At 39.4% G+C, this 18,981-nt stretch overlaps 1 protein-coding gene across 1 annotated transcript; it reads right to left on the bottom strand.

The window, feature by feature from the left end:
* Positions 1 to 1,945: 1,945 nt before the first annotated feature.
* LOC109480590 (ankyrin repeat domain-containing protein 27-like) lies at positions 1,946 to 18,884 on the bottom strand. Its single transcript, XM_019782857.1, has 19 exons — positions 18,559 to 18,884; positions 16,886 to 16,991; positions 16,519 to 16,555; positions 15,555 to 15,628; positions 14,592 to 14,647; positions 13,315 to 13,374; positions 12,812 to 12,873; positions 12,100 to 12,139; positions 11,346 to 11,462; positions 10,386 to 10,447; positions 9,317 to 9,476; positions 8,704 to 8,775; positions 7,798 to 7,899; positions 6,882 to 6,979; positions 5,923 to 6,022; positions 4,877 to 5,047; positions 3,745 to 3,781; positions 2,697 to 2,790; positions 1,946 to 2,052 (listed from the first exon to the last, which is right to left on the bottom strand). The coding sequence occupies exons 1-19, from the start codon at positions 18,607 to 18,609 to the stop codon at positions 1,995 to 1,997; spliced, it is 1,557 nt and encodes a 518-aa protein (XP_019638416.1). The 5' UTR covers positions 18,610 to 18,884; the 3' UTR covers positions 1,946 to 1,994.
* Positions 18,885 to 18,981: the final 97 nt, after the last annotated feature.

The raw sequence follows: 18,981 nt of genomic DNA, 5'->3' as shown, positions 1-18,981 counted from the left end.
CATGGGAGAAATTGGCTAGCTGGATAAAAAAAGCCCTGTAGCTGTAGCTAGATCATGTTTCCACCGCTTTTACAACACTCCTTTTCGCTGGCCAAACTTGTAAACAAACATAAGAATGTGCCTACCAGGCGTAGGTGGTAGAAAATAAATCAATTAGCCATCAGCCAATCAACAGCCAGATCTACAAAAATGGCCACACCTGTTGCATGCTTGCATATGCCCATATTTGGGCCCGCCCCCGAATTCCTTTCTTATTACGTCACGCGCGTACGCCCCACAGTACTTTCCTATGGGAACAGCTAAAAACGCAAATAAAACGATTGTAAAAGCTTGTATAAAAAAAAAATTAAAAAACGCCTAGGGGTATTTAACCACTCTACCTTTATAAGAAATTCCAGGTCGTTTGGCCCAAAAATGAAGGAATTGAATCAATTTAAAGAAATGGCAGGAGGAGAAGAAGAAGGAGGAGAATCATCAGTAAAAACAGTATTTCCCTCCATACTAAAGTATGGAGTGAAATAAATAGAATATATATTATAGCATTTAGCATAATCATATTTAGGTATAGATAAATAAGACAGCTTTGTAAACTGCAAATAAAATTAGGCATTAACATATTAAACAAGCTTATAACTTTGATTGAATAAAATAGATTAAAATGCAGGTTTGGGTATGCATATTGCATGCTTCACTGGAAGGTGTGGTTTTCCTGTACTGAATGCATATATGTGAGAACCGTTGCCATTCCCAGAACTACGTACCAATAGGAGCTCAGGGTTCTTTATCACTGTGAAAATCAGTCCAAATAGGAGCTCAGGGTTCTTTATCACTGTGAAAATCAGTCCAATAGGAGCTCAGGGTTTTTAATCATTGTGAAAATCAGTCCAATCGGAGCTCAGGGTTCTTTATCACTGTGAAAATCAGTCCAATAGGAGCTCAGGGCTCTTTATCACTGTGAAAATTAGTCCAATGGGAGCTCAGGGTTCTTTATCACTGTGAAAATCAGTCCAATAGGAGCTCATGGTTCTTTATCACTGTGAAAATCAGTCCAATAGGAGCTCAGGATTCTCTGTCACCATGGAAACCAGTCATCACAGCCTCCATTGCTACGGTAACAGGCATTGCATAGTCTGACAATAATGACAGTTTCTGATCAGTATTAGCTCATGTAAATGTATGCAGAAATCAACAGGATTAAGATGATCCTGATTCTCCTGACTTAGAGATGCTGACCTATATGGAAGAGCTAATACATTGTAGAAGAATGATATGTACATCTATCATGAAAGTTCATCTGTGTTGGTAGTTACATGTTTAAAGTTAAAACTTTTGATCCAACCAGATACCTTTGACCCATGCCAGTGTTGACGTCACACTTCAAAGAAGCCACGTGACAAGCTTCACTGGGTCTGTCTACTGAGGAAGACCAGAGTGACTGGTCAAAAGCTCTAGGTGAGAGATTTCTTTGTTGTTGGATCAAAAGTTTTAACTTTAAACAGATATGTACATCTAGTCAGACTAGAATGGTCCCTACTTTCCAGATTCAGCAATTACACCTCAAATGAACACAATGTAGATATTGCAACTTCTGTAAAAATCATCATACCTCAATTCTCATGCAACCAATCTGTATCAAAGTTAGATGTGTCTTGAAAAGAAAGGGATATGTGTTTTATCATGACAATTTATTGACATATGTCAGGGCTCAAAATACATTGAAAATTACCTGCACCACCAATGACTTAGGAGGTATGGACCGCACTAAAAACTGTTCAAAAAATAATCTTTTACACTTATAGCCTAGGTGGTAACAGTAAATGAAGTAAATAAATCCATACACCAGGTACATCACATGTATATATGAATCCATTACATAGCCCAGTGCAGGTTACATACATATTGGTGCAGGTTAGGTGCAGGTATAAATGCACATCAGAAATACCTGCATATGCATTTGGTACTTCAAGCCCTGTAAATTGTGCATCCATGGAACATTATGTCTGCTTCCCATATGAACATCCAAAATCATCTTGTAATGATGACAGAAAATCTCTGAAAGAAAGACAAAAAGACTTGGTTATACAGAGACTTGATTACATGCATATCATGTATGACACTTTTCTTGCACAGTCTATTTTGACATTGCATCATCAACTGCATAGCAGCAGAATTTTACACATCAAGTTTTGATCTTCAAAGATAACAAATTGGGCACAATTTTTGTCTATTCACGAGCAGCAAAATTCAGTCAAATGGCGGTCAAAAGACTGGCCCTGGCTAGATGGCTAGAACACCGTACTAGTGCTGTGAACCTAAACCCACATTTAGGTTCAGGTCCAGATTCAAGTCCAGAGGTTTAGGTTAAGTTCTGGACTCGTAAGTTTGGACCTTAACCCATGGCATATGCAAAATTGCATGCTGGCAACCTTGCAAACCTGGGCAAAACTTGGAGGCCGACAGTTGACAATGCCTGATGGCAATGTTTTCTTCATTTTGCAGCACAGGTTCTGCAATGGAAGGTTTTAGGTGACTTGGAAAGAAAAAGGGTATGTGACATGGGATTTTTTGTAATAAGTCCGGAATCGGTTCTTGACTTTTAAGTTTTTTTTTTTACTTGAACCTGAACATTTTTACTAGTTGGTCCAGCGAACTGGTACACAGCACTACACCGTACATTACTACATGGTTGTTCTTACCCCAGTCCGGACTTGTCAGCCTTCCTGAGAGGAATGACATCAGGAACCTGTTCACCCCGCTTTCCTCCCGCTCTCTGCTGGTCACCAGTCTCTCCTGACAAGATAGTTAACATTAGGCCACACCAATTTAATTTGTTGCTTCTTGGATTGCCCTGTCCATTTTTTCTGATTTGCAAAAAAAAATGTTCTAAATTAACTGCAAAATGCTCAATGAAAGACATATTTTGGCCCCAATGGTTGAAGAAAGTCCTTTTCTTCCTAGTTGTTAAAGTTTTCCAATGTAACTTTTACAATGCAATTTTTAAAAGTTCAAAATCTATTGTTTTAACTATAAACCAGTCTGATATATTCACTTCATGGCTCATATTGCAACATTTCCGGCTATCATGGGGTGACTTGGCCTTTTTTTTTGCCCTGTCGCTTCATATTTTTTCTGAAAAAATCCAAGAAATAACAAATTAAATTGCCGTGGCCTTAACATGAAAGTTCAGAATTAGACAACAGCAAGTAAAATCTTGTTAATTTTGCCTCTTTTCTTTCTTTTCCATGATTCAGATTCAGAGAAACAAAAATGAAAAAAATTCTTTATCTAATAGGATGTAATTCATTTTATATCATACCCGACCATGATACATGTAACCTTCGATAACGGTGTTCCCGACCGGGCTATACGTTACAGAATGGCCCTGGCTTCCACAGAAAGATTTGAACACGTTTCCCCTAACCATGGGCGCCGCTAATTTTCAAAAATTCAAATACAGTATTCGGATATTGGAATAGATGTTGTTGCACTTCGTGGTTTAGGGACACCAAATCTTGGCTCATTCAGCATTGAAAGGCGTGTTTTCTTGGGTGGGTATGATATATAAATAAAATACAACACGGTGTATTCCACATCACCCTTGGCCCCAGCCCTCCAACGAGTCGGGCCAATACCTTGGGCAATACAAAATACACCATGTTGTATTCTATATGAGTACATGTATTTTAAATGGCTCAGCAGTAGTTCAGTGGTCATAGGCTCTGGTGGAAAGAAGGTGTTGCTCACCTGTGATGGATTTTAGTGGCATAGGAGCAGCTGCCAGCTGTGGATAGAAAAACTAGCTGTCATAAACTGAAAGTTTCAACTTTTTCACACTTTGTGTATGCAATATTGCCAACAATACATGATGTACTTCAGAAAAATCAAATAACTAGAAAGGTAAATAACATTTGCATGTTTATATTTATACCTTCAGATGGCCCAGCTTAACAGAATTAAACTACTGCTTGGTTTATTCTTACTCAAAGACACTGATATACATGTATATGGTGACCATGCAGACCCTCTTGAACTCAGTTCTGCATGGCACTTGCAACATGATGTAACCCAACACCAGTTACCATGGTGACAGATGTCTGGTCTTGGTCATTGACCTTATTTGTTTGGAACAGAAGAAGAAGAAGCGCAACAACAATGTTTTCCCAAACTTCCTTCGGTAAACATTTAAAAAATGCAGACGTGGCGTCTGTGTGGTGTAGTGGATAGAACATCTGACTTAGGGTATAGAGTTTTCTTCATACACAACCAGAGAGGTTCTCACCTGCTTACGTTTTGATGTCTATCAGACACCTTCCTCAGAGCTTCTGACTGGAGTTCTGCAACTCGCCGCTATTTAACGCCAAAGTAGGTGGCGCTTTTGCGGCGAGAATGCAATCCCAAACGTGGCTGAGCTTGTATCCCCCCTTGTCCCGGTTAAATAGCGGCGAGTTGCAGAACTCCAGTCAGAAGCTCTGAGGAAGGTGTCTGATAGACATCGAAACGTAAGCAGGTGAGAACCTCTCTGGTTGTGTATGAAGAAAACTCTATACCCTAAGTATCTTCCAACCTGATGAAATTATTTGCGGAAATGGGAGAACATCTGACTGTCAAGCAGGAGGACCCAGGTTCAATCCCCAGGGCTGGACCTAGACATGTCCGGACATGCACCCACGTTGTGCCCTTGGGAATTTTTAGGCACTTAACACGTATTTCCCCCTCAGTTAGAGGGATCCTGGACCCTACTAGGGTTTGGGTTGGCGTTAGGAAGGGCATCCAGCCATAAAAATCTTGCTTCAACGAAAAGACTTCTACTTCGTGCAAGCACGTCTAACCCCGGTTCGGGGAAAATTACGTTAAAACGGTAAAAAAAAATTAGCACCTCCTGTGAACTCCTCTCCATCATTCTGGTGATGCTCTCCAGTTTCCTGTCGAATGACGTCATCTTTCCCGGGGACTCAGCCTCTGCCCCTGCCCCCCTCCCCTCCCACTCCCCAGGTCCGGGCTGGAGGGTCATGTGCTGGGCAGCCTGCATCAGCTCGGGGATGGAGATCTACAGAAAGTGAAAGCAAAAGAGCAAAAGCGATTTTGACCCAGACTTCTTTGGAAGATGAATTAAGGCCACACCAATTTAATTTGTTGGTTCTCGGATTCACCTCTTCAAAAAAAAAGATTCTGGTTCTGAATCAACTCAAATATGCTCATATTTTGCCTCCAACAGTTGAGGAAAGTCCTTTTCTTCCTAGTTGTTACATGTTTTCCATCTATCAATGCAGTGGTTTGATCAAAAGTTAAAAATTCATTGTTTAAATATTAACCCAGCCTTTTGTGTTGACTTCATGGCTCCTATGCTAGCATCTGGGGCTATAATAGGATGCCAAGACCAATTTTTATTTTTTATTTTTTTCGCCCTGTTGCTTCATATTTTTTTCTGAAAAAATCCGAGAACCAACAAATTAAATTGGTTTGGCCTAAAGGAGCCATATACAGTGTGTACATCAGAGCGTAACAACCATTCATCAACAGAGACGGGGGGTGCCACAAACTTCCTGCTACTTATGCTGACTGAATTGCATGTTCTGTCTGCATAACATGATGACACAGAAGCAGTGGATTGATCATTTCTAGACTAGACTTGAATGGTGGAACATTTGGATAAGCCCATGTTTTGTACAGTTCAAACCTGTAATTTCAAAGTGTAACTCCTTGAGCAGTGGGTCATAGGTTGCAGAAAGTCTGTGGCGCCCCCCGTCTCTGTTGATGTCACGGAAGCGGTGGATTGCTCATTCGTTGACAAAGACTGGTCCAGGAGTTCTACAGTCGAAAATTTGGGTGAGTCCAATTTGTTGTGTTGGAAATTACAGTTTAAACTTGCTTCATAATGATTTCTACTAACACAAATGAACTTTTAAGATAACTCCAGACTACCTCGTTGTTCTTCTGTGTGGGACTCATGGTGGCCCTAAGCTGGCTGAAGTCTGCACTCATCATGTACTCCAGCGAGGCCTTGAAGGTCACCAAACTGAAACTGATAGAACAAGACGTAGTGATCAGTTAAAAATGCTTCAAAACTACCTTTAGGCCAATTTAATTTGTTTATCCTCAGGCATGCGTAAAGGACAAGTAAAGTAATTTCAGTTTTGGTGCCTTTCAACCCAAAAACCTATTTGCATAAGGTGATCCCCCCACACGTAGGGGTGATATTTGACCCAAATCCAATCGCACGTTCAGTTTGATGGCTGCCTATTCCACCAGGAGGCTGCTTTGACGTAATGTGTCCATTTAATCTAATTTACTCTATAGTATATGTATGCTTCAGATGAGATATGACGAATGTCGTAATTGTAGGAGGACTACTGACATACAGACAACAGCCTACCAAATTCTTTCTCAGGTGATTATTCCTCCTCCAGGTTTCTCTTAAAGTTTATCCTTTTTTTCGTGGAGATGTTCTTTATGTACTAACGTTAACAGAGAAGTGATTTCATGGCCAGTTATTTAGATTAAATGGACACATTATGTCACCGCAGCCTCCTGGTGGAATAGGCAGGCATCAAACGTGAACATGGATTTGGGTCAAAAATCACCCCTATGTGTGCAGGACTGGTACCAATGGGTCACCTTTTGCAAATAGGATTTTGGGCTGAAAGGCAACAAAACTGAAATAACTTTACTTGTCCTTTAACTTGCGGACCAGAGGGAAATTGAAGACAGGAGATGAGATAACCTTTCCTGGGACCTTTGGCCTAACTTCCTGTAGGTTCCCCCAATGTGCATAGCATGTAGAGATACTGCTACATATAGAAGCAAACACACACACACCAAAAGCAAAACCTTCAGCTACAAAGGTGAACATCAACTAACGTCTTAAAGATAACTTGTCTCACCCGAGGTCATCCTTGGAAGACAGTGACCACTGTAAGTTTTCGATGTAGAAGACGTTGCTGGGGAGGTGAAGACACCTGGCCTGGACAAGGACAGGGACCTGGGCCAAGCAAAAAAATCATTCAAAGACAAAATAGATATAAATTGTACAGTACATGTATATGGAGCCATACTGAGAAAAATTTCTCTAAAAAGAAGCACGATCAAGATGCTTTATTCTTAAAACGGACAAAAAACGCTTAGGATGACTATATCGATAATTACTCTAAATATACTGTACATAAAATTCAATATGTGTCTAACTTGTGGTGTTGAGTCTCCTAATGTAAATGTATTGTACCGGTATGCAAAAGCTGACTTAAAGTCTACAGTACAACTATACAAATTTACTACAGTAACTGTACTGTACAATGCACGCAAAATTTAATCACTAGTCTTCTGTCCCTTCTGTGGCAACGTCACATTTCAGAATATACATGTAGTGAGGCAGATCATTTTGTTTCAATGTGAGTCAATCTGACGATGTACAAAAATTTATGGTTCTTAGCTATAGAGCAGGGCTCTAAATACACCCAAATTTGGAGCTGTGCACCCAATTTTTTTCTGCGGGTGCACAATTATTATCTTAGGTTTAACGTATGTAAAGATGGTAAATGTATATTAGTAGTTACAGCACATTCTTAACATGTAAGTGTCAGAAAAAAATGATACAATCATTGTTACAATACTTTTCTTGAAATGAAACATACATCTAATATAGTTTTTGCTGACATTCTACTTATTTTATTTTATGTGGTGCACCTAAAATCTTTTTTGTGTACCTAATTTTTTAGGTTGGGTGCACCAGTGCACCTATTCCCCAAAATGAATTTCGAGCCCTGTTAGAGAAATGATACAAATCAAGACAAAAGAGAGTACCAGTAGAAGAATTAGGTCATCTGACACCAGACAGGGTAGGTCATCGCTGGTGGGGTCCTGGTTCTCTCTGAGGTGGGCGTTTACTTCTTCATTCACACTATCCTGAACACAACACAGCAAAAATACAAGTACTCAAAGATCTCATACCACTGAAATTTTTGTAAATTCTTTAATCAAATTTATTATTTTGAATAGCTGATTCTGTCTGCATTTCCCAAATAGCCCCAAAAAGACAATGGACATGCATAGAGCAGTTAATTGAAGACAGGAAATGAGAAAACCTTTTTTTTGTTTGTTTGTTTGTTTCGCATAACCGGTAAACCGCCTTTAGGCCTAACACACCAGTTTTGTACATGTGCGTACATGTACAAGCTGCGTAAGACCGGACTGTAAGGTTTTGAACCACTCATACCGGGAAGACCCCCTACTCTTTTTGATAAGTGTGGTGGGTTCTTTAACGTGCATGGGGTGTGGCTCTCCCAAACATGGGACCTCCATTTAACGTCCTATCCGAGGGACGTCCCTAACCGAAGCTAGGTACTCATTTCCACCTGTAAAGTGAGGAAAGTCGTGTAAAGTGCCTTTCCCAAGGGCACAAGATCGGTGACATGAGCAGGGTTCAAACCCGCGACCTCTGGGGTGTGAGCCGAACGCGCTACCAACTGCGCCACACGACCCCACTTTTTGGGACCTTTGACCTAAGGAACTATGGAAATACAAGCAAACACACAACTACACACTCTATAAAAATAGAATTCATACACTGAGGTAGCAAACACACATCTCTACACACACACTTGAGACTAATTACAATGTTGGCAACATTGGCAAAAGAATGATGATAAAGAAAAGACATATTTCCAGAACATCTTGTACTCAGTTATCACAAGCTGTACATGTACGTACCAATGTTCTTTTCAAGCAGGACAGTTTCTCAAGCGGTGTTTTCAGTCCATCTAGTGTGGCCAACTCCACTACCTGTATTGTGGAAGGACAAAACTACTTGAAAACTAGAAAGGTAACATTTGCAAGCAAATGCAAATGATAACCTTCACATGACCTAGCCTAACAGTATACATGGAGAAATCAAACATCATCAGTAACCATGGTGACCACTGTCATTTACCTTTAAGTTATTTGTTTGAAACAGATGAAGGAGAAGAAACTGACCTAAAATAATATGTTTCCCTTTTCTGAAGGTAATAAAGCTAAGTATCATACATCTTTCTTAGTCACTGCAAGAAAGATAGTGGTAGCTACCTAAAACGTCTGACTCTTAAAAGAATTTATCGAGTTTGCTGGTTTATTTTGTACTATATAATGTTTTACTTTCACTGACATATTTGTACTATGATCTATTCTATGAAAGAAAAAAAAGGAAAAAAAATCTAAATCTCTTTAAAAGATTTTAAAAAGGTGTTACACAAAATATGTACTGTGTGCATCAATTGCACAATGTTGTAGTGCCAATTTCAGTGATTTCATTAGTCCAGTAATGTAGAGATCCTGCAGTACTTACTGCTCCAGGTAGGGGGCAGCAGAAAGCCTCCTTCACACCCAACTGTTCTCCTGTCACCCCCCTGAGTTCTTCCAGTTTCTTCTGCAGAAGGCTTTCCTCCTTCTGACACTGCTGACAGACTGCCTGCCACATCTTAGTGTGGACTGATCCAACTACATAACTGCAAGAAAAGTGGCAAACAGTTTAAGGCCACAGCAAGTAATTTTTATGGATGACATCAGCGCACACATTAATTTTCGCCTGATTTCTGACAAGAAATTTTGTTGCCTTCTGACAGTGGTCAACATGCCAAAAATGGGCAAAGATGTCTGTTGTAATACCGGAACATGGATGGCAGATAACTATGAAGAGAGGAGACAAGAAAAGACTCTGATTTCATGTTTTGTTTCTTACTCTGATGCAGTGATATGTGATGCTGGCTGGCTGTGTGTATGTGATGTTCCCACTGAATCAAAACCATTTTGGACAATTATTGAGTCAAAATTTAAAAATGTAGGAACCTTGTTTTATTCGTCCCGCCTTGTTTTTTTTCGCCCACTCGCATTAGATTTGGAATCTGGGGAGGATGTCATCCATAAAATTTACTTGCTGTGGCCTATGATAAACCTTTTGTTACTGTAGCTACCTACATGCAGATATTTAAAGTCACTAACCAGTTTAGTACTAGTACCCTCCAATAATCATGACAAATCAAACAACACAAAACAAAGAAAGCATGCCTGTAGCCAGGATTTTGAATGGGGGGGTTCTTCCCAGTGCCTGGGGGCCTGTGAGCGCCGTAGGCACGAGGTTCCTAGGGGGGTCCGGGGGAAAATTTTGAAAAATGAACCTTCTAAAATGGCATTTCTTGCGTTTTTGAGAGGATTTCAAAGAAAAAAAGTCAGAGATAACTTTTTATTCAATGACAAAGTAGGCAGTTTTTATATGATTCCAGGCCCGCTTGTGATATGAATCAGTCCATCTAAGGAAAAATCTTGGACCTTTAGATAATAAGAACCCCCTGAACCCCCCCTGGCTACGGGCATGGAGAGATATGACTACAGCAATGTCACAACCTGGAAGTTCTTACCTTTCTACTGCTTGAGCAATGCTGTCAATTTGTCTTTCCCTTTTGCACAGCTTCAGAATATCCTGAAAACACAAAGAAGGGGGGCTGCATGAGGTCCCGACAACGCTCTACCCTAAATAATGAAAGCTCTCGATTACGCTTTACGATAAATTCCAAGTGGCTACAATGCATTACATAGAATTAAAACTGCGAAAACGCTCTATGCAAAATGCGCCAATTATGTTCTACATTGAATTAGAGTGGTCCGTCTATGCCCTACGTAGAATTAAAATGGCCGATTGCGCTCTACGGAAAAGGGCATGCGGGCCCTCAAAGAAATTTGTGGTTCCAAACCCCCAATGAGTGCAACAAAAAAATGTCACAATTTGGCGTGGTTAGACCTTCCATAAACAAGACATCAAAAGACCAAGAAGATTTTAGACTTCCAGGAAGTATTTTGGTTTTCTTTACGATTTACCCAATTTCCTGTGTCTGACCTTTAGGCATCCTATCTTTTTGCCTGTCAATCTTCTCCCACCCACATGCTGTCAACTTGCTCTCAAGTTCATTGTGCTTCCTGTGTCTGACCCTTTGAACTCCCGTCATTCTGCTTGTCAATCTTCTTCACACCCCACATGCTGTCAACCAGTCTGACCAGACACACAGACACACAAACCCACAACCAAATCATAAGTAGCACTAGTACTTCAGTACCAAAAAGTAATAATTTGCCACCAAAGATTTTCATTAATACTGTTAGATAAGAGTTCCCCCCCTTGCACACATGCACACACACATACCACACACACACACAAACACACACACCACACACACAACCACACACACACACACACACACACGTACACACACACACACCACACACACACACACACACACACACACACACACACACACACACACACACACACACACACACACACACACACACACACACACACACACACACACACCAACATGTACCTCAGTTGCTTGCTGACAGATGCCCTGTAGTTTTTGTACTGCATGGTCCAGATATCCAGTCACTATCATGTAATTGTTGGTGAACTCTGTGATGTTCCTGTCCAGTCTAACTAAAGCCTGGTGGAAAAGGAGCCCAGACAGAAATTAACAATTTGGTCAACAATGTTGCTTTTCCTCTACATACATATACAGCCATACTGATTTGATTATATGGATGACATCCTCCGAGCACTGCAAAACTAATTCAAGTGTGTGAAAAAAAGAAGTTGGGAAAAAAAATTGCCTTCATCATATGAAATCGAAGCAATCAGGAAGGTTAAACAAAAAAGAGCATGGTATACCAAACAATGAAATTCTTTATTTTGGTTCTCATCTTCTGTGTCTTTGGACACAGAATTCTTATTATCATTATTAATACAACCTTTGTCATCCTTAGTTCAAGTACTTGAAGAAACAGTATGGTTTTAATTTTCTTTTTTTTTGGGGGGGGGGGCACATACAAAACTTAATGTGAGCAGGGATGTCATCAATATAGTGTGGCCTATAATATGATTATCAATAGATTTAAGAAACACTTTACACTAAATGTTTATGCTTGACAGTGTAAGTCTGGGAAGCAATGTTTGATATACAAAGTCTATTAGATCTACATGCAATATGTTAAGAATTAAAGAATACGTGTACGTTGTGGTCAAGAAAGCCCCTGTCACATATTCAGGGACCTTTTAGAAACATAGAGGCAAAATAAACATACCTTTTTACATTCTGGAAAGGAAAATAAATACTGATGGTTTCTGAAAAAAAAGAACATGGTTTTGTTCATGATACTTGTGAAAACATTACCTATAACAAGCAAATACTCTGTTTCTTATTCTTATAACAATATGTTTTTTTCGCTTGCAACTGCTTTCTATAATGTAATGAACACTACAGTCTGTGATAAAAACAAAAACTTTTCAAAGGCACAAGTGTGCTAGTGTCAGAAAAATCAAAATGTGTTGGTTGAGGGGTCGTGTGGCGTAGCGGTAGAGTGTACGGCCCAGAATCAAGAGGTCGAGGGTTCGATTCCTGCCAGATGTCACCGATCTTGTGCCCTTGGGAAAGGCACTTTACATGACTTTTCTCACTTCATTCAGGTGTAAATGAGTACCTAGCTTCGGTTAGGGACGTCCCTCGGATAGGACATTAAATGGAGGTCCCGTGTTCGGGAGAGCCATACCCCACACACATTAAAGAGCCCATCGCACTTATCGAAAAGAGTAGGGGACCTTCCCAGTGTGAGTGGTTCAAACCTTACAGTCTGGTCTCAGGTTTGACATCTTGAACAGGTGATATTCACCTGTTATGTCAACTCCTGACACAAATGTGGTAAATCTTCATTTTAAAAAAATTATCTAAAATCTAGTTGCTGGCCTGAAGAAAAAGCTTTATTTACTAATGTATAATGGATTAAAAATGCCACTTACTCTTGATAGGTAATCCTTTGTGCATCTCCCAACATAGACTGGGATCTTGCTCTGGAAGCAGACTGAAATACCAGAAAGACAAGAAAATTAAATTTACAGCTCTGTTAAGTACAGTATATTTAGAATTTCTTCTTTTTGTATTATTGTGAATTTTTCACTGATTCTGTGCTTATACCATTGTGTGACAGGCTGAATAAAAGTACTGAACGGGAACTATGCGGCTCCAGGTGTCTTACTTCAAGGGACGACTGTGTGTGCAAGATGTCAGTTAGCTCAAGGAATAAATCCCCTCTACTATATACTGTGCTTATTCCATTGTCACTTCCTCCTTCAAAGATAAATTAAAGAGACGAACATAATTTTGTAAAAAATCTCTGTAAGAGTTTTGTTTTAAATATATTCATAGCTTGATACTGAGTACATTGGTAATACTTATAATATAGAATACTTATAATATAGAATTAAAGACATAAAGACATAGGTTAAAGACATAAGATACTTACTGCTTGTACTGTCCCATCTAAAGGTCTTTCTATGACTAAAATCTTGTATGGTTTGTAGTCCTGAAAAACAACACATAGATACATCATTTTCAAACTTCCAACATTGAACAATTATCTTACTAATACATGTATAACTAGAGTTCCACGATCTCATACCTTCGCCAAATGAAGTTAGCCTTTATGAATAAGAAATTATATATTAATCCCCCTCATTATGCAAATAGGATCCTCAATTGCATGAATTATATCTGTTGATCATATTCTACACCAAAAGACAGTCTTATCTTAACAAAGAATGCCATCATAGCATTTCCTCATAAATTATGCAAATGTGGTCCTTATTTGAGTAAGTTATGTTTAATTATGCTCACCTTCACTTAACTTTCAAACACCCCAAGTATGAAATTCAAGGCAGTTACCACCATGCAATTATAACATTTTCTCATTAATTATGCAAATTAAGTCTTCATTTGCATAATCGATATCTGCCTGTGTTTCTCTCGTTCTTAATAACATATGTTACAAGCTTGGACTTCCAATAATGGAATGCAGCTGATTTAGAGAATTTCCTCATTAATTATGCAAATTACATTCATATTTGCATAATTGTAATCTCATTATGTCAAGCATCACTTAAGCTACCTACATACCAAAATTCACGATGATCCATCAATCGGTTCTTGAGTTTTCCTCTTTTAAACATTTGTCTTTTAAACCCCCCTGCAGTTCTAGAGCAAGCAACTAGGGGGCTCAAACTCATGTCACTTTATTCGCAGCACAAGAGCTATCTACCATCCAAATTTGGTTACCCTAGCTTGTCTGTATCATGAGATATCAAAACCGGAAGTTCTGCTGCAGTACCATGACAAGCCGCCAGGGGGCCCAAAATCTAATCATTTTGAGGTCTCATCAAGGCCTACCCAACTACCAAATATCAAGTCAGTCCATTTAAGCCTTCTCAAGTTATCGTGTTTACACACACACACACACACACACATACACGAACGCCTCTGAAAACATAACCTTCTTGGCGAAGGTAATAAATCCATACATATATGTACACCTTCAATTTTGAAAGTAATACTGCTATCATCATCATCATCCCCAAACACGGGACATCCATATAACGTCCTATGATTAAATGAATTTAAAAGCATTAGCTCAAGAAGATAAAAAATTTGACATGCATATAAATAAAATCATGTTTTTCACTATTGTAGATATACACTTGCTAAACTTTGTCATTTTGAAGAGGAAATAGATACAAGTAAACGTACCTCATTATAAGCAAGTTCCTCTGACAAAATTCTAACTTCAGCTTCGTCTTGAAACCCTGAATACATGAGAATTACAGAATTAAACTACAACATAAACACAAAAATGTATTGCTTCAAGTAGTAAGAATTAGCAAATATTATATTTCAGTCTTACAGTTGGTTAGAAATATCTCAAAGCATTGACTAGATCTAATGACAAAAATTTCACACTTTTGTGAAGCATTAAGAATTTTGTGAATTTCTTGTTTTATTCATTATTGTGACTTTTTTTTGCTTATTCTGTCTATATGCATTTTCCCACTGGCTCCCATAAGACACCAGTCAAGCATATACAAGTACACTGTACTATAAATTATTGAAGACAGGAAATAAGATAACTTTTTCTGGGACCTTTGACCTACATGTAACTTCCTGTAATTATACCAACATGCCATAAGCATGTGGAAATAACTATGAAAACACAGACACACACACAGGCATACACACACAGAAACAATGAAAAAAAGCCTCTGTACACATCTAGGTAACAAAGTGATATTAGGCCACACCAATTTAATTTGTTGGTTCACAGATTTTTTCAGAAAAAAGATTAAGCGACAGGGCAAAAAAAAAAAAAAAAACAGGCCAAGCAAAAAACATTAAGGCACCCCATGATAGCCAAAAATGGTACACTATGAGCTATGAAGTCAACATACCTGGCTGGTTTATAATTAAAACAATATATTTTGAACTTTAAATGAAACAAAGTTGCATTGTTACTACATTGAAAAACTTTAACAACTAGGAAGAAGAGGACGTTCTTCAACTGTTCAAGGCAAAATATGTCTTTTATTGTGCATTTTGCAGTTGATTTAGAACCTAAATTTTTTTTTTTTGCAGAAAAATATGGACAGGGAGAATCCAAGAAACAACTAATTAAATTGGCGTGGCCTAACAAATAAAGAAACAAACTATGGTGACTACCTTCTAATGTGACAATATTGCCCTCCTCCACTGCAATGGTCTTACTGCCATCCTTGTCTGTACTAATGTACTGCCTGTAGTTGAGTGAAAGTAAATTAAAGTGAATTCAAAATGAAAGTGATTTCAAACCAGTTTAGGCAAATGGCAGGCTGCCTTCAAGCCTCAGCATTAGTTATGCAACGCTTAGAGGAACAAGAGACACTAAATTGGATAAAATACAGCTGTAGCTCAAACAAACTTAAAGAGTTACTCTTCCACTGGTTGTGACAGAGAAGACAGACACTATGTAAAGTATATTAAGGTTCATTGTACAGGGGAAATTCCCCTAGCTCTTTTGCCAAGCACAGTGAACAGTGGACCATGGATTAACATCCCATCCTAAGTACTGTGACCTTTCCAGAACTCACGACTTTTTTTCCAGAGGCAGGGTCGCTAACCACTGGACTAGTGCGCCCAAAATTGGATCTGTGCACCCAATGTTTTTCTGTGGGTGCACTGGTGCACCCAAATATTTTTGTAGGTATTTTTGTACATATCAAATGTATGTGTATATTCTTGGATATTCTTGGCATCCAAGTGTCACAAAAATCATAAAACCTTTGTTGTAATACTTGTTTAAGATTTGAATTTAGCTCCAATATTAGATTCGAGCTCAGAAGAGGAGCAGTAAGATCTGTTTTGTTTTATATGGTGCACCCAAAACGTTTTCTGTGCACCTAATTTTTTAGGTTGGGTGCACCAGTGCACCTATTCCCAAAAAATGAATTTTGAGCCCTGCGGAGACATCATCAGCCCAATAGATAACTGTTCTTACTTGCAAGTTGAAAGAAGTAAAGTTTTTGAATAGATAACTTTTCAGACAGTAGACATACATTTTGATTAGAATTATGATTTTTTTACATTCTGTTTGCAAATATAATCATAGGCCAACTACTCATAATGATAGGAAAAATAAAAGGCTTACCCTTGAAAAAAAGGTGATGTCCTCAAAATATGAGTCTCTGTAAAATGGACAAAAAGTCATTGTTAACGCTCATTTCTTTTACTTATTATTATTATCATTGCCATTATCATTATTTATTGTATCCCAATTTTACTGTTTGTATGTGACTGTTGTGTTTTGTTGTGTAAAACAGGGCCCCATTGAAAAGAAGTACATAATCACTTAATGGGCCACCCTGTATAAAAATGACAGAAAATAAAATAAATGAAAATAAGATAAATAAAATGTTGTCAAAAACCCAATAAGATGGCACCTGTACGTATGTCAAAATCCAATATGGCGGTGCCCATTGACGACAGTGAAAACAATACATGTTTGCAATACCTACCCACAAATCTCTGGTTGATGGTCCTGCCCTGTAGTGTGTCAGTAGCAGGGATGCACACTAGGTGGCATTTATGTCTGGCTATGCTGTACTGCTGCTTAAATGTTGTCTGCAGAAATAGAAAGCAACAAATCAGATATTCCAGACTTCTTTGTCGGATGCTTCTGTCACTGTGATAGAAAATTATCATCCCCTTACATCTGCTTGAAGAAGATAACTCAAACATAGTGACACAGATCAAGTCATTATCAAGTCTCCATTTCCAGGTCTCATCAAGACCTACAGTACTACCGGTATGAAGACAATCCAAGGCATGTAAACCTTCTCGAGTTATCTTGCTTACAGACAGACACACACACACACACACACACACACACACACACACACACACACATATACCTGCCCATAAGCGCACCAGAGGAAGTCATGAATATAAATATCAAGTAATATCTGCCAAAACAGACTGTTTTAGATTTTCTTTTTTTCCACAAACAATAAAAAAGTGGAATAAGCTGCCGGGACAGTTAGTACAAGCCCAGACAGTGGAGGCCTTTATGGCCGGACTCCTGGCCGCGCAACCATAGTCCGTCGTAACCCCCATCGTAAGATTTTCTTTTTTTCCACAAACATAAAAAAGTGGAATAAGCTGCCGGGACAGTTAGTAAAAGCCCAGACAGTGGAGGCCTTTAAGGCCGGACTCCTGGCCGCGCAGCCATAGTCCGTCGTAACCCCCCCCTCTCAGTGATACCCCAGTAGGGGTTTTTCGAGAGTACCAAGAAGAAGAAGAAGACACACACACACAAACGCCCCTGAAAACATATTTATTGTTACCTTCTTGGCGAAGGTAATCACACTTCACTTTGAGTGGCCGGATACGATTGATGGTGAATTCGAAATTATGCTGATATGGCTCACTATGCCTCACAGAAAAAGGAATGCAGACCCTTATGTAATGTTAAAAGCAAGCCAATTTTTGTTATCGTCCACAATGCTAAGAACCCAAGCTCGATGAAGCTACGGATTTTTTTGTATGGTAGAAACTTCCAGTACGTGTTATATGGTGTGTATATTACAGGGACGACATACGGTGTACATATTACAGGGGTGACATTCTGTGTCTGTCAATTCGTGGGGTAGTGTGGCGCAGTGGTAGCACATTCGTCTCAGGACCAAGAGGTCCCGGGTTCGATCCCCTGACCCATGTCACCGATCTTGTGCCCTTGGGAAAGGCACTTTACACAACTTTCCTCACTTCACTCAGGTGTAAATGAGTACCTAGCTTCAGTTAGGGACGTCCCTCTGATAGGACGTTATATGGATGTCCCGTGTTTAGGGAGAGCCACACCCAACACAAGTTAAGAACCCACCACACCTTTCGAAAAAGAGTAGGGGGCATGCCCCGGTGTGTGATGGTCCAAATTCTACAGCCCAATTCTACAGTGTAGCAGAATGATCAGCAAGTTGATGTTGGCTACCTTAACCCCCCAAAGAAGACAAGACATTTGCACTGACGCACTATCATTATTATGGTATGCTGACATCTAGAACAGCTGACAGCCCCTTCCCAACTTACTGCCAACACACACACAAACATCACTTTGTTTTTTCCCTCTCCCAAACACACACAACTCAAATATACCCCGTGTCTGGGACTTGTATGCGGTCTTGACCCTCACCTGTAACGCCTGGAAGAACGGGTTGAAATCTAGATCGTCTCCGTCCGCCATAACGGTGACTGTTGTCCAGATATGCCCACGAACTTTCAACTTTCTGTCGTCTGCGACCACTCGCGCCCTCCCACACCCAAAAAGGAATCGAATTTCTCTGTTTTGTCAGCCGAATTAGTCGTGTTTGTTCACGCCTAAGCCTTGACAGCGGTGTTGTGATCTACCTTTCCCTCAGTTCAGACCATTCAGACGGTTTGTTTTTGATCCAAAGTCGAAAATATGATCTATTTTGTCGGATAAAATCGATTGTCAGACGGCAACAACAAGGTCGAAGGTCAGACTGACTGAATGGAAGAAACCATTATTCATTATAGGTGTGTTGGTGCTTCAAACGATTACATAATCACTAGGCCTTGTGTATTAACAATTCTA

The sequence above is a fragment of the Branchiostoma belcheri genome, unplaced genomic scaffold (assembly GCF_001625305.1).
Source record: "Branchiostoma belcheri isolate BF01 breed outbred unplaced genomic scaffold, Haploidv18h27 scaffold1, whole genome shotgun sequence".
NCBI classification, from domain to species: domain Eukaryota; kingdom Metazoa; phylum Chordata; class Leptocardii; order Amphioxiformes; family Branchiostomatidae; genus Branchiostoma; species Branchiostoma belcheri.
This window is presented reverse-complemented; position numbering and strand designations above follow the sequence as displayed.